General features: G+C 42.5%; 1 protein-coding gene across 6 annotated transcripts in view; it reads left to right on the top strand.

The window, feature by feature from the left end:
* NSD2 (nuclear receptor binding SET domain protein 2) overlaps positions 1–21,678 on the top strand; it is a 467,195-nt gene that overhangs the window by 67,516 nt on the left and 378,001 nt on the right. For all 6 annotated transcript variants that reach the window (XM_029592506.1, XM_029592533.1, XM_029592496.1 and 3 more), the window contains exon 3: positions 9,531–9,681. In XM_029592506.1, the coding sequence (XP_029448366.1) occupies positions 9,531–9,681 (151 nt within the window). The remainder of the gene's footprint in view (positions 1–9,530; positions 9,682–21,678) is intronic.

Below are 21,678 nucleotides of genomic sequence, written 5' to 3'. Positions count from 1 at the left end.
CACGGAGGAAGAGGACCTTGGTCCTTTGGACAGGACCTTGAAATCTTCAGATCAAGTGTATGAAGGCGTTCAAAAAGGCAGATAGAATGTTGTGAATTATTTGGAATGGGATAGAGAAGAAAACAGAGAATATCTGTGTAAAATTCTGGTCGCCGCATCTCAAAAAAGATATAGTTGCGATGGAGAAGGTACAGAGAAGGGCAACCAAAATGATAAAGGGGATGGAACAGCTCCCCTATGAGGAAAGGCTGAAGAGGTTAGGGCTGTTCAGCTTGGAGAAGAGACGGCTGAGGGGGGATATGATAGAGGTCTTTAAGATCATGAGAGGTCTTGAATGAGTTGATGTGACTCTGTTATTTACACTTTCGAATAATAGAAGGACTAGGAGGCATTCCATGAAGTTAGCAAGTAACTCATTTAAGACTAATCGGAGAAAATTCTTTTCACTCAATGCACAATAAAGTTCTGGAATTTGTTGCCAGAGGAGGTGGTTAGTGCAGTTAGTGTAGCTGGGTTCAAAAAAGGTTTGGATAAGTTCTTGGAGGCTATTAATCAATTATACTTAGGGAATAGCCACTGCTATTAATTGCATCAGTAGCATGGGTTCTTCTTAGTGTTTGGGTATTTGCCAGGTTCTTATGGCCTGGTTTTGGCCTCTGTTGGAAACAGGATCCTGGGCTTGATAGACCCTTGGTCTGACCCAGCATTGCAATTTCTTATGTTCTTATCAAAATCTCTTTGTATAGATCCATGGTTCAACTGCATCTTGTTTACTCTAGTCCACCTGGGAGGGACCCAAAGGTATTAGATGTGATTGGGAGGAAAAAGGTCTTCCAGTTTTCCATGTTGAGTGCCTGGATAGTGGCTCATTAGCTTTAATAGTGTACCAGCTGTACAAATGAGTGCAAAAGCCTCTGACATATTTGACAGATGATGAGCAGTTGGACTTTGGCCTAATAGTGGAAGAATGTGGGGAAAAAACAAGACTATTCACCACACGCGTGATAAGAACATAAAACATGCTATACTGGGACAGATGAAGGATCCATCTATCCCCGTATCCTGTCCGCAACAGTGGCCAGTCCAAGTCATAAGTACCTGGCAAGTACCCAACATTAAATCAATCCCATGCTACTAATGCCGGCAACAAAGCAGTGGTTATTTGTATTGATTAATAGCAGTTTATCGACTTCTCCAGGAACTTAGCAAACCTTTTTTAAACCATCTACACTAACTGCATTAACCACATTTTTTGACAATGAATTCCAAAGCTTGATTGTGCATTGAGTGTTTTGTTTTAAATGTGCTACTTGCTAACTTCAAGGTGCCCCTTAGTCCTTGTATTATCCGAAAGAGTAAATAAGCATTTCACATTTATCAGTTAAAGTCCTTTCATGATTTTTTTGTAGACTTCTATCATATCCCCCTTCCGCTGTCTCTTCTCCAGGCTGAACAGCCCTAATGTCTTTAGCCTTTCCTCAAGGGAAGCTGTTCCATGTCCTTTATGATTTTGGTCACCGTTCTCTGTAGTTTCTCCAGTGCAACTAATTTTTTTGAATTGCATACAGTATTCAAGATGTGGTCTAACCATTGAGCGATACAGAGGCATTATAACATTCTCTGGTTCATTTGCCATTCCTTTCCTAATAATTCTAGCATTGTTTGTTTGTTTTCTTTTTTAACCACCACAACGCACTGAGCTGACTGATTTCAATGTAATATCAGCTATGACGCCCAGATGTTTTTCTGAGTGGTAACTCCTAAAATGGAACTTAAGATGTAGTTACAACATGGGTTATTCTTCCCTATATGTGCATCATCTTGCACGTGCCACATTATATTTCATCTGCTATATGTACACCCAATCTTCCACAAGTTCCTCCTGCAATTTATCACAAACAGTTTGTGATTTAACTACTCTGAATAATTTTGTGTCACTTGCAAATTTGATTTCACTCGTCATACCTCTTTCCAGATCATTTATAAAAATATTAAGAAGCACCAGTCCAAGTACAGATCCCTGAGGCACTCAGTTTATCTTTTTTCACTGTGAAAACAGACCATTTAATCCTACTCTGTTGCCTGTCTTTGAACCAATTTGCAGTCCAAGAAAGAACATCTCCTCCTATCCCATGACTTTTTAGTTTTCTTAGAAGCCTCTCATGAGGGACTGTCAAACACCTTCTGAAAATCCAATTAGATCACAACTACTGGTTCACCTTTGTCCACATGCTTATTCACCCCTTCATAAAAATGTAGCAATTTGTAAGGCAAGACTTCCTTTGAGTAAATCCATGTTGGCAGTGACCCATTAAATCACATCTATCTGTCTATATATTCTGTAGTTTTATTCTTTATAGTTTTCCATAATTTTTCCTGGCACTGAAGTCAGGCTCACCAGCCTATAATTTCCTGGATCACCTCTGGAGCCTTTTTTATATATTGGGTTACATTGGCCACCTTCCAGTCTTCAGGAACAGTGGATGGCTCTAATGATCAGTTACAAATTACTTGTAATAGGTCTGAAATTTCATTTTTGAGTTTTTAGAACCCTGGGATGTATAGCATCCGGTCCAGGTGATTTGCTGGTCTTCAGTTTATCAATCTGGCCTACTGCATCTTCCAGGTTCACTGTGACTTGGGTCAGTTCATTTGAACTGTCAGCCTTGAAAACAGTCTCTGGAATGAGTATCTCACAAACATCCTTCTCAGTTAAAATAGCGGAAACTGTAAGGAAATCAAGATTGTGTTTCCTTAAGGGAGTAAACGGAGCCAGGTATCACAGAATTAACTGTTCACTAGGCAGTGCCAGTCTACTCATAGTTTTGAATTTTCATTAGTCTTTTATACACTGTTAAACATGGCTTGCACAATCTTCCTCCCTCCTCTCTCTCATCTCCTAAGTTTGCTGGTACTTTTCCTTCATCCACCTCTCAGACATCATATATTATGCTTACCCAGTAAGAACTTCTATTGTTCGTGTAGCTTTCTTGGCACCTTATCAGGAATTCACTCTGCACTTTCATGTCGTTTTCAGATTCAGTTCTGTCTCTAGGCTAACAATTACATTTTTTTCTCTTCGGGCCTTTTTATTCCAGTTTCTAGTTAACATGGGGCAGTTTTCTTAAAGCAGTAATTAAACCAAATCCTCAATACCTGATCCTTATTACTAAAGTGTAGCCCTGACAAATGTTCTCTTACTTCATCCAGTTGTCAATTAGCCTTGTGATCCTCACAGGATATGATCTAACTTTGCTAACTCAAGAGAAGGGGCATTTGTCACCCTAACCTTGCTTATCTTATTGCTGTCATCCAAGGAAGTTGAGGATATTGTAATCTTTGCCATGAAACCTGATCTAGAAGAGCTTACAGTTTTAAATGGGAAAAGATTTTCATCATTTTGTCAGTCGAGCTCCCTAGAACTGTTTACCTGCTTGCCAAAGAAGTTGCTTTAATGTTTTTCTCCCTTCCTACTCGGATCTTAGAATATCGTTGGTCAAAGTGCATCTTGGTGCCTTAGTGGCTTACCATGTTCAAGTGGATGGCCAGCTGATATCTATACATCCTTAGTGTTGAAGTTCATGAAAGGCTTGTGGTGTATGAAATCTCTGATCGCCAAGCCACTGGTGCCATCAATGCCAATATTGTATTCGTACAACTCATGAAACCACCTTATGAATCTTTTAGACTGCTTCCTTAAAGTTTCTCACCTGGAAAGAAGTATTCTTGGTTGTGATTATATTAGCTCGAAGGGTTGGAGTTTTTTTCCACACTCTCCCCAAGTTTCTGCTTTAAAGTAATTTTGGCTTTTCTTCAGAATCAAGCTATTATGTCACCCACATTCTTTCCATGAAGGGGAGAAGGCCCTCCATTCATTAGACTATGGAAGGCCATTGGTTTATCTAAAGAGAACTCAGCCACATCATCGGACTTCTCAGTTTTTTGACTCCTTTGATCTTGGGAATAATGGTTGCCATGTGCATGTTGTACAACTGGCTAGCAGACTATACTGCACATTGCAATGCTCTGGCTGGCCTCCAGATTACAGACTATGTTGAGGCTCATCATGTAAGAGCCTTGGCTTCCTCTGGCTCACCAAAGAGTCATGTCCATTGAAAATATCTACAGAGTTGAAACTTGGTCATCAGTTCATCTTCACATCTCATTACTATCTAAAAAATCTGTGAAGAAGAATTGACAGTTCAGGCAATTATGCATGGCCTGTTCATCCAGTAGTCCATTTATCCATGGGATGGGGTCCATGATAATTTTTACAGTAAGTGCTCTGCTGAAACACTCAACTTCCCACATGTCTGAGCTAATTCAGCCCTGCTTGCTATGGAGAAATCAAGTTTGCTTAAATTTAAACAATACCATCAACTTGGAAACTGATTTAGTGAATACATACCTCATATATTAAAGAGAGCTTTCAATTTGTATGCAACGTTCTCATTAAAAACAGAATATCTGTTTACTACATGAACATATCCTTATGTCCTTATGTAGTTATTCAACTTTTATAATCATTGGTCTGGGTACCACCTTTTTCTTGATTTTTTTTGCAGTGAAAAAACTTAAGTAACACTTATCCTTTTTGAGATGAGCGATCGAAGTGCTGAAGGAGCTCTTGTTCTTTCAAACTGCCTGACAAGGCTCATGTTTCTGAAAGCTTCGTCAGGGGCAATACATCAGTTCTTATTTAATTGCTCCGAATGTTTTTACTCATGCCATACTATCAGCGTTTCCTGAAATAATCCTTTCAGGTCCCAACTCCTCCACCCTCCATTACACCTCTATATATGGAGTAGGACCCACAGAGTCCTACTCCATCTTCACCATGAGCGGGACCTTCACCATTATTGCCACAAGTAGGATGAACTCCAGTTGCGGCACACTGGGGCCTGCACTACCTTTGTTGCGAGCTGGATGTGCTCTGCTTGTAGCATGTTGGGGCCTGATACAAATTCTGTGCAGAGAATGGAAATTCTCCTAGAACAAGCAGGATGGTAGTCCTCACACGTGGGTGACGTTATTTGCTGGAGCCCTGCACAGAAGACTTTTGTATTGGCAGACTGAGCATGCAAGCATGCTGCTATCCGCACGTCCACGCGAGATCCCCCTTCAGTCTCTTCTTTTCCTCTGTGCAGTAGCCTCACGGTTGTGGAGCTCCAAATCTTTGAAAGTGTTTTCTGTCTTTTCGGGGGGGGGGGGTGTTTCTGCGTCGGGTCCCCCTTAGCGTTCGGTTCCTCCGTCCGGTAGGCACCCTTGCTTTTGCCTACATTATTCGCACTTTCTACTTGGACCGTACAGCGAGTCATAGACAGTCTACCCAGCTCTTTGTGTCTTTTGACACCAATAGGCTGGGTACAGCAGTGGGGAAGCAGACCCTATCCGACTGGCTAGTGGATTGCATTGCCTTCTGCTACGAGCAGGCAGGCCTCCAGCTAGCTGGTAGGGTGAAGGCTCACTCTGTGCAGGCTATAGTGGTATCTGTGGCCGTTCTGCATGCGGTCCCTGTCACCGAAATCTGCAGGATTGATAAAACAACAAGGAAGGCTGTCTAACCAAGCCGTGGAGGCAACAAGTTGGAAATTAGAAGCCAAAATGTCCAATTTTTGGATTCTTTATTATAGAAACGAGTATCTTTAAAAACCCCGACTCTGGCCGAGTTTCGCCCTCTTACAGTAGGGCTGCGTTGGGGGCTTGAGTTCATCAAATAAGAATACTGAATGCACAGATTAGGTATAAAGGAGATGCATCTGATAGTCTCTTAAAACATTATGCCAGGCAATGTTATGTTGTAAACTTTTTTTTTTGCCAGACAGTGTAGTGCTGGATTCGAGTTGTAAAAAGTATAATTGTCGCAGTCAATGAACAAAGGTGGCCAGTAGTGTTAACAGCAATTATTATTGTTTAGAAAAGCACTGCACGTAGCGAATATGGTACAGTTGACTCCATCTCTCTTGCACTCTCTTGGCCACCTTTGTTCATTGACTGCGACAATTATACGTTTTACAACTAGAATCCAGCACTACACTGGCAAAAAAAAAAACATTTACAACATAACGTTGCCTGGCATAATGTTTTAGAGACCATCAGATGCATCTCCTTTATACCTAATCTGTGCATTCAGTATTCTTATTTGATGAACTCAAGCCCCCGATGCAGCCCTACTATAAGAGGGCGAAACTCGGCCAGAGTCGGGCTTTTTAAAGATACTCGTTTCTATAATAAAGAATCCAAAAATTGGACATTTTGGCTTCTAATTTCCAACTTGTTGCCGAAATCTGCAGGGCCATGACCTGGAGTTCTCTCCACACATTTGTGGCTCACTGCTGCCTCGACAGGGATAGTTGCCAGGTCAGTGCTTTTGGCCAGTCTGTCCTCCGCAATCTATTCCCATCCTGAACCCAACTGTGTTCATCGTACTCTCTGTGGGACCAGTTGTATTGTGCCCGTTGGCAACTTGTTCGGCTTCTGTGAATCCCTCTCATCAAATTGGGGGCAGTCTGGAGCTCTGTAATCGCTCACATGTGAGGACTACCAATCCTACTTATTTTAGGAGAAAGCACAGTTGCTTACCTGTAACAGGTGTTTTCCTAGGACAGCAGGATGTTAGTTCTCAGGAATCCCACCCACCTTTGGTTTGTTATGTTATTTTTCTCGCTTGTATTTTTGCTATGTTACGAGACTGAAGGGGGACCTCGCTTGGACGCACGGATAGCAGCATGCTGGGCATGCTCGGTCTGCCAGTCAAAGTTTCTAGAAACTTAGCAAAAGTCTTCCGTGCCGGGCTCCATCGGATGATGTCACCCACATGTGAGGACTGACATCCAGCTTTCCTAGGAGAACCTGTTACAGGTAAGCAACTGCGCATTCTGTGCGCCACAGTAGCACAGAATTCCCTTAGGAGTAATCTGTAATCTTGCTCATTGCAATTTCTTCTTCTCTCCTGTTTTGCTCTGTTCTCAGTAGTAAGCAAAGCACAGCTCATTTTTGCTCAATTCCCCTATCTGATTTGTTCCCTTTATCATATAACTGTACTGTCTCCTACTTTGTATGAACCATTGCAAGCCATCCTGGTAAGTGCTGTAGAATTAAATAATCCTGATGCATATTTAGCTTTTTGCTTTCTTATTCTAGTGTAAGAAATAGAATAAACATTTTTGGGTGAATATCCTAGTACATGAATTTTTGTTGATTAGTTTCCATGCATTTTTTTGTGAACTCTCGTGGTCTCTATAAATCATATTTTGTTCTCCTGTAGTATGTGATCTATCTTGGAAAAGTAAGGGGCAACTGATAATTCAGCATAAAATATACCTAACAAGTAAAGTACAAAATAATGTATTTTAACTTGGGGCAGAGAGATCACACTAAGACCATACAATTATATTGACAAGTCAACTTTCTGTAACATTCTATATTCTTACAAAGCAAATTAAAATTATATATATAAAATATGCTTGCCACCAGAAATTTTCTGTCACTGGTTGGTGGAGTTTGCGCGCATGTGCCAGCACACATGCTTACCCCATCAGTCACCGATGGACAGACTCAACTACCACAGGGGCCGATGCAATAATTATGCGCAGAAACTGGGCGCTGAACTGTCCTTATTGCATAAGGGGATTAGTTAGCGCCTCTACAACCAGTGACTACTGAGGGTTAACAGTGCGCTCAGCTGTTTGCACTGTATTGCATTGGCCCCATGGTTCAGAGGGAGAAAGTTGGCGCGATGTACGTGTGCACAGCCCATCAGCTGCTAAGCACTTCTATAAAAAAAAAAAAAAAGTTCCGGTACTGATTCCCTTTCCAGAAGTCTGAAATCTGCCCCCCCCCCTCCCCTTTTCCAAATCTACATTAAACTGGCCTCGTCTGCCCACTCCATCGTAGGTCTGGGTTCATAAAATAACTTGCTTTAAAAAAAACAAACCTGTTACGGTTCCATTCCCTCATGCTGACCAAATCCACTTAAATAGGTGTTGCCAACCTCCAGGAGAAACCCAAGCCTTTAAACTAGTGCCATTCTGAGTCTTCTAGGGGCAGGAGTGTTTTTCAGTTGCCCCGTCCCATTGCACTAACATTTCAAAAGGGTGCTGATCTCTGGTAGTTCAGTGGCCATTTTGATATGTATAGCAAGATAGGAGTGACCAGGGATTGCTGCTTCCCTCTTCTTCCCCCCCCCCCCCCCCCCCTTGCCTTCAAGAAGACCTGGATACCTACTGGGGCAAGAGGTGAGGGTGGTCCAAGTGGGGGGCCTGAACAGACACTGGTTTTCTTTTTTTCTTTCTTTAAAGGAATCCTCCCAGTCCTGGAATGGAGTAACTGATGTGGGGGAGGGGGTACAGCAAGGCCAGATCATTGAGGGTCTTGGAACTATTACAAAAACAGCACTTTTGTTAGTTGTTTTTTTGTTTTTTTTTAATCTGCTAGGGTGCAAGGGAGTCCTGACCACCCACAGACCCATGATTAAAGACTGGGGTGTATCCTGGGGTATGGCAACACTTATTTAAATGGACTTGGTTGTGAAGTGGAGCTGGACTGGGATTGGGAGTACTTTTAATTTTTTATTTATTTTTTTTTATTAGTGGTTTTGTTTCTGATGGGTTGTGAGGGAATTGGAGCACACATGGGCCCACAATGAGGGTAATGGCTGAGAAAGGAGGAGTTCTGGTGGGGGGGGGGGGGGGGTTGTAAGCCAAGGGAGCCCTTTGTTTAGGAGAGATTTGTGGAGAGAGAGGAGAAATGTGGAGTTTGGGTTTTTTTTGTTTGTTTTTATTTTTGCTTTTCCTTTATTTTGTTTTGAATATTTCGAAGAGGATCATACTATGCTGGGGTTGAGCTGGGTGGAGCGGGCAGGCTGGGCTGGTGTCAAGCTCAGGAGGGAGGAAGAGAGTGCTGAGGTCGGGCCAGTGAGAGCAGGGAGCCCAGTGAACGGGGGTTGAACTGGGGAGAGCAGGGCAGAATATGGTGAGGTCAAGTTGAGGAGGAGAGAACCAGAGTGTGCTGGGGTTAGGTTGGGGAATGGGTTTCATAGTGCTGGGCCTGGGACAGCAAAAGGGGAGGGTTCAGTGTGAAGGGGTAGAGCCGGGGAGTGGGGGTCAAAATGTGCTAGTCAGGCTAATTTGTGTGGGGGGGGGGGGGGGTGCTCAGTATTTTAGTGTTAGGGAATGGGATCAGAGTGTGTTGGGTCTGGGTCATTGAGAGGAGAAGCTGGTGGAATAGAGCCCTGAGGTGTGGGATCAGAATGTGTTTGGGATGAACTGAGAAGGGAAGAAAGTGCTGGCATAGGCCAGAGGAGTGTGGAAGGGAGTGCTAGATTCAGATTGGGGATAAGAACGTGAGAATAGGGACCTATGTGGAATTTCAATGGGTTTCAGCTAGTACTGCATATTAACTAAATCTACAGAAAGTGCTTTTTGTATATTGAAAGTTTGTGTTGGATGAGACTAGAATAAAGCTGTTTTCTTGGAATATTGTTGCATCTTAAAGGAAACATTCTAGAATAATTTTTTCTTGTCTTAAAGAGCTTTGCACCAAATGCTGTCAGAGACCAAGAAGAACCTGTATTAAAGTATAACGTGGGAGACCTGGTGTGGTCAAAAGTCTCTGGTTACCCTTGGTGGCCATGTATGGTTTCTTCTGATCCAGTCCTTCATAGTCATTCAAGACTGAAAGGTAAGTTGCATACATGTGATACCTCTAACAGGAATTGTTATTTTATTTAGGGCTTTCAATGTATAACTTTGTGAAAGATGAATCCTAGACTTTGTTGGAGTGCTTCGTAGTAACTTGATACTCCCAAGGAGAGAATTGTACCAATTCAACTTTTTTTTTTTTTTTTCTTTTTCTGATGAATAAAATTCTGATATGTATCAAAATATTGGTAAAGGGGCTGGCCTGGTTGTTCAGTGGCAGTATTGCATACTGCCATATGGAGATCATGGGTTTGATTTCCATTTCAGGTCTTCATTTCTCACTCAATGTGGGTATGCTATGAAGGTAGAGGTGACAGCCCATGAGCGAGGGAGTCCTAGTTATCACACAGTGATAACATCTGGCAGCTAGATTTAAGATCCATGATTTCAGGATTCTTGCAGGAGCCCTGGTGAATGACTTCTTTTTGTGGTGATTGTGCTGAGTTGGGAGGGGATATGAAATGGAGGAAAAATCCCCAGTTAGTTATGGAGGAGGGTTTATGGTGCCAGATCCTAATCCCAGTTCTGATTAAATTGGAAGTCCAAAGGAACTGGAGGAAATCACCATGCCCCTAAAAGGTCTTCTGGAATAATTTGCAAATAGAACAGATGCTTTTACATGTAAAATACATAGAACACTAAGGAAATACATGCCATGCATAGGGGCCGATGCTATACTAAACGCGGAAAGCAGGCGCTGACTTTTCAGTGCCTGCTTTCTTAATGTGCGCATGGCGCCCGCGGGGGGGGGGAGAGGGGGCACCAAGCTATAAACAAATTAGGGCGTCGTGCTAGCAAGGAGGTACTAGAGTCCCTTGTGCGACCTTAGCGCCTCCTTGCTAACGCGACCCCACCGCAGCTGCCGGTTACAAAAAGACGCTGGTAAACTCTGCGTCGGTCTTCATAACTCGGCGGGGTGCCATTTTCTTAAGAAAAATAAAAATAAGTACAGAAAAGCAGTTTTTTTCTGCTTTTCTGTACTTCTTTTACATGCACTCAGCTATTAATGCCTGCTCGAGGCATGCGTTAATATCTGAGAGCTAAATGTGCATCTGAGACACACACTTCTTTTTTTTTTTTTCTTTTTTTTAATGCAAAGTGAATGAGTAATAGCCTCATTCACATGCATTTGCATGTGATGAGCACTATCGTATTCGCTCTGCTTCGGACGTGCGTTAAATAGGTGCTAATCCCCCTATTGCATTAGGGGCTGGATTAGCGCCTATTTAACCCATGTCAGAGTTCGGGTTATACAGTGCCCCATAGTATTTAGGTTTATTAGTAATTTTTCTCAGAGGACAAGCAGGATGGTAGTCCTCACCCATGTGTGAGATCATTGGATGGAGCCTGGTACGGAACTTTGATCTCAAAGAATCTAGAACTTTTAAACATGCCCTAGTGAGCATGTGCAGCTGTAGTCGTCATCCTGCCCCCCTAGGCAGAGTCCCTCAGTCCCCACCCACCAGCTGCGGAGCTATGTGGTCACAGGAGCTGTGTGTCTCATGGTATTCAGCTTAGCTGTCTACCTCAAGTCTTTGTAAGTGGTTTTTTTTCTAGAGCTGCAGTTGTTTTCTTTCCTTTACCTTTCAGTAGTTTTATTCTTTTTCCCTTTTTTCTTCTTTCCTCTGTCTGCCAGCCGATTGGGGGCCTTAGTCACCATGCAGTTTGACGGTGTATTCTTCCCCTTTTAAAAAAGTTTAGTTTCTGTGGCCTCTCCTTGCTCATAAGAACATAAGAAATTGCCATGCTGGGTCAGACCAAGGGTCCATCAAGCCCAGCATCCTGTTTCCAACAGATGCCAAACCAGGCCACAAAAACCTGGCAATTACCCAAACACTAAGTAGATCCCATGCTACTGATGCAATTAATATCAGTGGCTATTCCCTAAGTAAATTTGATTAATAGCTGTTCTTGGATTTCTCCTCCAAGAACTTATCCAAACCTTTTTTGAACCCAGCTACACTAACTGCACTAACCACGTCCTCTGGCAATAAATTCCAGTGCTTTATCCACTTTTTCGTTGAGTGAAAAAGAATTTTCTCCAATTAGTCTTAAATTAACTTCATGGAATGCCCCTTCTATTATTCAAAAGTGTAAATAACAGATTCACATCTACTCGTTCAAGAACTCTCAAGATCTTAGACCTCTATCATATCTCCCCTCAGCCGTCTCTTCTCCAAGCTTGAACAGCCCTAACCTGTTCAGCCTTTCCTCATAGGGGAGCTGTTCCATTCCCTTTATCATTTTGGTTGCCCTTCTCTATCTTCTCCATCGCAACTATATCTTTTTTGAGATGCGGCAACCAGAATTGTACACAGTATTCAAGGTGCAGTCTCACCATGGAGCAATATAGAGGCATTGTGACATTTTCCGTTTTATTAACCATTCCCTTCCTAATAATTCTTAACATTCTGTTTGCTTTTTTGACTGCTGCAGCACATTGAGCTGACGGTTTTAAAGTATTATCCACTATGATGCCTAGATCTTTTTCCTGGGTGGTAGTTGCTAATATGGAACCTAACATCGTGTAACTATAGCAAGGGTTATTTTTCCCTATATGCAGCACCTTGCACTTGTCCACATTAAATTTCATCTACGATTTGGATGCCCAATCTTCCAGTCTTGCAAGGTCCTCCTGTAATGTATCACAATCCGCTTGTGATTTAACTACTCTGAATAATTTTGTATCATCCGCAAATTTGATAACCTCACTCATTGTATTCCTTTCCAGATCACATATATATATATATATTTTGAAAAGCACCGGTCTAAGTACAGATCCCTGAGGCACTCCACTGTTTACCCTTTTCCACTGAGAAAATTGACCATTTAATCCTACTCTGTTTCCTGTCTTTTAACCAGTTTGTAATCCACGAAAGGACATCGCCTCCTATCCCGTGACTTTTTAGTTTTCTTAGAAGCCTCTCATGAGGGATTTTGTCAAACGCCTTCTGAAAATCCAAATACACTACATCTACCAGTTCATCTTTATCCACATGTTTATTAACCGCTTCAAAAAAAATGAAGCAGATTTGTTAGGCAAGACTTCCCTTGGGTAAATCCATGTTGGCTGTGTTCCATTAAACCATGTCTTTCTATATGCTCTACGATTTTGATCTTGAGAATAGTTTCTACTATTTTTCCCAGCACTGAAGTCAGGCTCATTGGTCTATAGTTACCCGGATCGCCCCTGGAGCCTTTTTTAAATATTGGTTACATTGGCCATCCTCCAGTCTTCAGGTACAATGGATGATTTTAATGATAGGATACAAATTTTAACTAATAGATCAGAAATTTCATTTTTTAGTTCCTTCAGTACCCTAGGATGCATACCATCCGGTCCAGGTGATTTGCTACTCTTTAGTTTGTCAATCTGGCCTACTACATCTTCCAAGTTCACAGTGATTTCGTTCAGTTCGTCTGACTCATCACCCCTGAAAACCATCTCTGGAACTGGTATCTCCCCAACATCCTCATTTGTAAACACGGAAGTAAAGAATTCATTTAGTCTTGCTGTAATGGCCTTATCTTCCCTAAGACTCCCTTTAACTCCTCTGTCATCTAATGGTCCAACCGACTCCATCACAGGTTTCTTGCTTCGGATATATTTAAAAAGGTTTTTATGAGTTTTTGCCTCTATGGCCAACTTCAATTCAAATTCTCTCTTCGCCTGTCTTATCAATGTTTTACACTTAACTTGACACTGCTTATGTTTTATCCTATTTTCTGCAGAAGGATCCTTATTCCAATTTTTGAAGAATATTTTTTTGGCTAAAATAGCCTCTTTCACCTCACCTTTTAACCATGACTGTAATCATTTTGCAATCCTTCCAACTTTCTTAATGTGTGGAATACATATGGACTGCGCCTCTAGGATTGTATTTTTAAACCATGTCCATGCCTGGACAGACTTTACAAGGTATAGAAGGCATGTAAGAAGATTCCATCTTTGGAGTAAAGCACTCTTTAAAGATTAACACTTGGCCAGAAGGCACAGCAGTACTTGGACCAAGTAACAGAGTTGAAGACTTTCTTTACTTCCCTGGCAGTTTAGGACAAGGAGGGCACTCTTCAAGCTGTCTGTTCTAGAATGTTGGATTTTCACCTCAAGGAGGAGTCCCTTTTACCCATGACCCATGGAGTACTCCATCAGAATCCAAGAGAGATAGTTTGAGTCCTTGCCACTCTCTCTTGCAACAAAGTCTAGTCTGTCTGTGGATTTTAACCATGAGTATTCTCCTCTGAAGCAACAAAAGGATCCCTCAGTTGCCTACTTCATCATTGGTATCCTGGATCATTGTCCCCCTCCCCCCTCTAATCAGAAAAGGGATCGACTAGAATCCTTTTTGACCACCTACCTACTCTAATACCAACTAGAGGACCTCTTCCGTGCTATATTCATAGATAAGTTGGGTGGCATGCTAGGAGTTAGCATCTGTAAGAACAAAGACCCTTAGTCTTCAGCCTTTTCCAGATTCTAGACATCCTTGAAGAGTAGATAGTCATTCCAATCCATTCGATCATGCAAGAATTACAGATTGGGAGAAGCTGATTTTCCTGTACCCCATTAGCCAAGACCTAGAATATAGAGTCCAGAAAACCTATGGATTTAGTTCAACTGATTCACCAATCGGTCATGTGGTAAAGATTGGAGGAGTGCTTTACCATCTTATTCATTCAGCTTACAAAGCATCTGACACAATGGCTAACCCCTCCTCAGCTTCTATTGGAGCATGTCGAATGGCCTGATTGAGAACATAACACAATGCCCATGATAAGCTAGCAGATGTTCTCTATCTGGGAGATCATCTTCGGAAACTAACTCAGTTTGCTTAGATCAAGGAGCAACATGTGGCAGTACAGTAACTCTCAGCTAGTTCTGAGCATTCAACTTTGAGATGACTTTTTAACGCTTTTAAGAGATTGTACTTTCAGAGATGCCCCTTAATGACAAATTCAGTGGTACCGTGCTCCTTATCCTCCTGCCACAACAGCAACTTATAGCTAGAGGATGCCAGTGCGAAAGACTCCAACCAAAAGCAACACAGGTCTACCCAAAACAGAGACCAGGATTTTGACCAGGCTCCAGTATTCATCTTTTTTTTATAGGGGGAGAGAATCCATCTCTACCCAGAAGAATGGTGCAAGACCACCAAAGATCACCGGGTGCTCAAGATTGTGTAATCTGCTTACTGAGTGTAATTTTCCCGATTTCAAAAACTTCTTCGTTGCTCAGTTTGAACATCTTAATGGTAACTCTTCCTTGGAAATGTTAATCATTTCTTTAAACCATTTTTCCATTTGCTTAGTTTTTACTTTCTGACTTAATTGCTTTAAAAAAAAAAAAAAAAAAAAAGCATTATTACTCCCCAGATTTGATTTAAACAAAATGATCATTCTAAGTTACATGTTCATGCATCTTCCATTTCTACTCAATGCACTCTGTTTCTACAGATATTACTCTTGGATGGTATCAAATTATTCAGGCCCCTACTCACAAACTTGGTCATACTCTGGACCTTATATTGTTAATGATTTTGCTCGCTCATACTCTTCACAATCTTTAAAAAATGGTCAGGGGAAATATTTAATCAAATTCCACCTTTCTGTTTCTCATCTTAGAAATCATACATGACAGGCATCTGTTTCATGCTTCCGCCGTGGTGTGATCAATGCCACTTTATTCAACACTATTATCTCCCCTCTTCTTGCATGTATGTCCTTTGAAAACCTCTTGGATGCATTAATTCAATGGAATTCCACTTAGCTCCTCTCAAAACTATCTACTTTCATAAACCTAGATTTCCTCCTTGGCTCAAGTCCATACCTATTAAAACTGCCCGGCAATCTCTCAGGAGAGCAGAAGAGCGCCTTTGGAGGAAGGTTCCTACCTCTGAGCATGCTCAAGCCTTCCACTCACTCTTAACTAATTACTAAACTCTTATCAATCTTGCTATGAAAGAACATTTTTCTCAAAAAATTTGTGAAGTAGGATATAATCCAAAAGTGTTATTCTCAATAGCCAAGAGGCTTACAAATTCACATCCCTGTAAATTTTCCCATTGATGCTCTTTCACCTGATTCATTTCTAATCTTTTTTATCCTAAATATTAAAAATTCTGCATTTCATTCTCGTCAGTACCAAATTAGCATACCAATCCCTCTCCGCAAACTTCATGACTTTGGGTAAGCTTTGACTTCATGTCCTCCACAGAGGTTGAGGAATTTATAGCTAAGACTAATGATACTTTGTGTCTTTTGTGTCTTTTATCTCATTGCCCTTCTTCCCTTTCTAAAGCATAAAAAAATATCCTAGCTCCAATTTTTTGTAAACTGATCAATTCGTCACTTAGTGAAGGTGTTATCCTCTCTACCTTAAAAAGGGCTATAGTTAGCCAACTGCTCAAAAAAAGCAATCTGGACCCCACCAATCCCAGCAGCTATAGACCCATATCAGCCTTACCATTTTTCACAAAAGTTATCGAATCAGCTGTGTTGTGCCAATTAAATGATCACCTTGAGAAATTTGATTTACTAGTCCAGCCACCAATACAGTTTCAGGCGCTCTCTCTCCATACTGAGCTCCTATTACTTTCCCTCACAGATACTTTAAGGAGAGGTATTGACTCAGGCCAGCAATTTCTTCTTATCTCACTAGACATTTCTTCTGCTTTTGACACCATCGATCATAACGTTCTTCTTTTTAGTCACCTGGAATGTGGCACCTATAGTAATGTTCTCAACTGGTTCCAATCATACCTTTCTAATCATTCCCAATCTGTCACGTTCAAATATGAATTCTCAGGGATCTGCACGTTTCTCTGTTCTTTTCAATATTTGTCTAGCCCCCATCTGCAAAATCCTTTCCTCCCTGATTGACTGAAATCCAGAACCTTCAGGGTAGCATTCTCTGAAATGCTCCCAGTTCCACGCGCAGGGCCCCAGAGGCAGGCAGAGCTCCGGAGTCTCAATGCATGGATGAGACATTGGTGCAAGGAAGAGGGATTCCATTTTGTAAAGAATGGGGAGTCTTTTGTGAAGGGATCGGCTCCACCTTAACCAGGCTGGCGCTAACCTTTAAAAAGGAGGGAGAGCAGCTTTTAAACTAGAACAAAGGGGAAAGCCGACAGTCGCTCAGCAACTCATGGTTCGGAGGGAGGTATCTTCAAAGGATACTAATGATGCATTAGAATTAGGGCACCCCGACAGTGAGGTTCCAATTAATAGTCCAAGTGCCTGTAACTAAAAGCTCGCCTGAGCTAAAAAAAAAAATTCTAATTTATCCCTATCAATTAAAACGCAGAATGAAAATACAAACAAAAAACACACTTTGAAATATTTGTATGCGTATGCCAGAAGTCTAAGAAGTAAGATGGGAGAATTAGAAGGCATGCTCCAAACTTCCGTATAGAAAAGCACACAAATGATGACATATACGTAATTGGCATCTCGGAGACATGGTGGATTAAGGATAACCAATGGGACAGTGCTATACCGGGGTACAAATGATATCGCAGTGAGAGAGAGGAACGTCTGGGATGGCAGAGTCCAACAGAATAAATATCCAACAGAATAAATATCCTGCATGAGACAGGCCAGTGGTAGGTGTCCATATAAAGAGCAGGTAGTAAAATACTGCACAGAGCGGCAGTAGCCACAGAGGCATTCACGGAGCGGGATGCCAGTGGCCAGTGGTAGGTGTCCACCTTCACGGAGCGGAAGGATGGAGGGCTGTCATCTCCCAATTAAATAAATAATAAAAAAACCCAGGGATGGGATCCATCAGTTCTAGAGGACGCATATAAAGAGCAGGTAGTAAAACACTGCATGGAGCGGCAGTAGCCACAGAGGCATTAACGGAGCGGGATGCCAGTGGCCGGTGGTAGGTGTCCACCTTCACAGAGTAGAAGGATGAAGGGCATCCATCTCCCAATTAAAAAAAGAAAAGAAAAAAGAAAAAAAACAGAGATGGGTTCATGGGCTTATAGGTATTACCAATTATTAGGCTTTTCAATATTTGATGATAGTTAATGTGACTTTCAAGGCATTCTTCACTTTCGGTGCATGTCCGGCATGACTCCTTGCTTCAATGACAGGGGAAAAGAAAAACTGATACTTCACACATTTCCAGCATTGCCCTCTGCTTCATGGCAGAGAGCTATGCTGCCGCTTACCCAACTAATCAAACTTAATATTTCACTTGGAAGCAGCTCCAGCACTGCTCTCTACATTAATGGTGGGGGTGAAAAGGGAATTAGAACATAAGGTTACTAAGAGCCAAGAGAAACAGTTAAGTATGAGAACAAATGTGTGAAGCTTGCTGGGCAGACTGGATGGACCGGTTGGTCTTCTTCTGCCGTCATTTCTATGTTTCTATATGTTTCTATGAGACTAAATGCACAATTAAATCTTTATGGGTAGAAATCCCTTGTGTGTTCGGGAAGAGTATAGTGATAGGAGTATACTACCGTCCACCTGGCCAAGATGGTGAGACAGACAGTGAAACGCTAAGAGAAATTAGGAAAGCTAACCAAATTAGTAGTGTGGTAATAATGGGAGATTTCAATTACCCCGATATTGACTAGGTAAATGTATCATCGAGACACGCTAGAGAGATAAAGTTCCTGGATGGAATAAATGACAGTTTTATGGAGCAATTGATTCAGGAACCGACAAGAGAGGGAGCAATTTTAGATCTAATTCTCAGTGGAGCACAGGATTTGATGAGAGAGGTAACAGTGGTGGGGCCGCTTGGCAATAGTGATCATAATATGGTCAAATTTGAATTAATGACTGGAAGGGGGACGGACAGTTAGCAAATCCACGGCTTTAGTGCTAAACTTTCAAAAGGGAAACTTTGAGAAAATGAGAAAAATAGTTAGAAAAAACTGAAAGGAGCAGCTACAAAGGTAAAAAGTGTGCAAGAAGCATGTACATTGTTTAAAAAAAAAAACAAAAAAAAAAACTATGCTAGAAGCACACCCTTCTCATGGCGTGGGCAGAACTAAACCTGCAAGGGATTTCAGCCTCCCATATAGCGGGAAAAGACAACGTCTCTGTGGACTACCTCGGCAGAGAGAGCCTAGACCCAGGGGAATGGACGCTGTCTACCACAGCCTTCCAACTAATAGTAAATTGCTGGGGACTCCCAGCCATGGACCTTCCGGCAACTCGTTCCAAAGCCCAAGTTCTTCAGCCACAGATGAGAACCACAGTCCTGGGGAATTGATGCTCTCGTCCAGACCTGGCCACAGGAAGCCCTACTGTATGTCTTCCCTCCATGGCCACTAATGGCCGCATCTCAAAAAAGATATAATTGCGATGGAGAAGGTACAGAGAAGGGCTACCAAAATGATAAGGGAAATGGAACAACTACCCGATAAGGAAAGACTAAAGAGGTTAGGACTTTTCAGCTTAGAGAAGAGACGACTGAGGGGGGATATGATAGAGGTGTTTAAAATCATGAGAGGTCTAGAACGGGTAGATGTGAATCGGTTATTTACTCTTTCGGATAGTAGAAAGACTAGGGGGCACTCCATGAAGTTAGCATGGGGCACATTTAAAACTAATCGGAGAAAGTTCTTTTTTACTCAATGCACAATTAAACTCTGGAATTTGTTGCCAGAGAATGTGGTTAGTGCAGTTAGTATAGCTGTGTTTAAAAATTGGATAAGTTCTTGGAGGAGAAGTCCATTACCTGCTATTAAGTTCACTTAGAGAATAGCCACTGCCATTAGCAATGGTTACATGGAATAGACTTAGTTTTTGGGTACTTGCCAGGTTCTTATGGCCTGGATTGGCCACTGTTGGAAACAGGATGCTGGGCTTGATGGACCCTTTGTCTGACCCAGTATGGCATTTTCTTATGTTCTTAATGATCAGGGTCATCCGCAAGATAGAACAAGAAGACCATGGTACGCAGTCATGCGAAGATTACTTGCCAGGAACCCTCTGTGCCTACCTCCACACAGGGACCTTCTCCGACAGGGTCTGATCCTCCATGAAGATCAGACTCTATTCTCTCTTACGGTCTGGCCCTTGAGAGGACTCGCCTGAAGAAGAACGGCTACTTCAAGGCAGTGATTGACACTCTGCTTCGAGCACGCAAATTCTCCACATCACTGGCTTATGTACGGATCTAGAGAGTATTTGAAGCCTGGTGCGAGGACCGCGAACTCCTTCCGCAAACAGTCAAAATCCCCATGATCCTGCAATTCCTGCAGGACAGCTTGACGAAAGTGCTGTCCCTCAACTCTCTCAAGGTTCAAGTTGCTGCCCTGGCCTGCTTCAGAGCCAAAGTGGAGGGCATCAGACTATCAACCCATCCAGATGTGTCTCGCTTCCTGAAAGGGGGTCAAACAAATCTGACCACCCTTAAAGTGGCTGGTACCCCTATGGAATCTCAATCTAGTACTAGACTTCCTAGCGGGAACTTCCTTCAGACCAACAAGCGGCCTGTCACTACGGCTCCTGACCTTGAAGACAGCCTTCTTGGTGGCAATATGTTTAGCTCGTCTCATCTCTGAACTTCAAGCGCTATCCTGTCTCGAACCGTTGCTTAGGTTCACACCCAGAGCCAGACAGCTACGCACTGTCCCCTCCTTTCTACCGAAAGCGGTTTCACCTGAACCAAACCATATTGCTACCATCTCAGATGAACATAAGGACTCTGAAGCCTCACACCTCCTTCGCCATCTAAATGTCGGCAGACTCCTATCTGAAACCTGGAAAGATCAGAACCTGTACGAAAGATTGGCCACCTATTCGTCCTTCACAATGGGAAGAAACAAGGGGAAGCAGCATTGCGGGCCACCATAGCCCGCTGGATCAAAGTCATCAAGGCAGCTTATATAGAGGCAGGGAAGCCCTTGCCTCTATCAGTTAAAACTCATTCGTCGAGGGCCCAGGCAGTATCCTGGGCAGAAACCAAGCTGCTGTTGCCCGCCGAGATCTGTCGAGTGGTGACATGGTCCTCCATACTCACCTTCTCCAGGTTCTTCCGCCTGGATGTCCAGGCACAGGAAGACACAGCCTTTGCAAGGGCAGTACTAAGTGGGCCACAGACAGCCTCCCGCCATGTCCGGGAGTAGCTTTTGTACATCCCATTGGTCCTGAGTCCATCTGGCTACACGCTAGGAAATGGAGAAATTACTTACCTGATAATCTCGTTTTCCTTAGTGTAGACAGATGGATTCAGCATCCTGCCCACGATAATTTTTGGAGGAGAATACTGAAGAGCTAAGCTACCTGCACAGTTATATGTAGAGTGACGTCAGCTTTGAAATCTGACTCAGACTCCCATGTGCTATCAGGAGAGCACAATACCTATTGGTCCTGAGTCCATCTGTCCACACTAAGGAAAACGAAATTATCAGGTAAATAATTTCTCCATTGAAATTTTCCCTTTTCTCTTTTTCCCCATACCCATTTGGTTCAGAGAAAAACGATAGAAAGGGTGCGCCCCTTTGGTGCTCGGCTTTGGTATGCTGGTGGCAACATGGCTCAGGGCACCGCAATTTCAAGTCCTCGGGGTCCTCCAACGGGCTAGATGTTCGGGTAGTGCCCGATCAAGAAGCCTCCAAACCAGCAGTCAAGGCAGGTGGTAAAGTTCCAAGTTTGCCCCCAGTGCATTTTGTAGTGTTTAGTTAAACCTGGACATTTTGGGAAACAGGTATGCCTGGGATTGGGCTTTCCTGCTTTCAGACACTTTTATGGTTTCCCCTTTTTTTCTTGGTTGCAAAATGGACAGCAGTAGGGTATACTCTATGCAGGTTAATTTAGTTTGAAGCAGTGATCCTGGCGCAAGAGCAGTGTCAGTGTTCATATTCCCTTATTCCAAAGAAGGAAGCTACCTTTCATCTTATTCTGGATCTCAAAATGGTGAACAGATATATAGGGACTCTGTGTTTGGTAATGAGATTATATTGGTAGTCTCTCAGGGGAGTTCTGTCTTTGCTGAATTTGTCAGAAACCTCCA

This window comes from Rhinatrema bivittatum, chromosome 1 (genome assembly GCF_901001135.1).
Source record: "Rhinatrema bivittatum chromosome 1, aRhiBiv1.1, whole genome shotgun sequence".
Taxonomy (NCBI): domain Eukaryota; kingdom Metazoa; phylum Chordata; class Amphibia; order Gymnophiona; family Rhinatrematidae; genus Rhinatrema; species Rhinatrema bivittatum.
The sequence above is the reverse complement of the archived record's forward strand: the minus strand, read 5'-3'. Positions and strand labels throughout refer to the sequence as shown.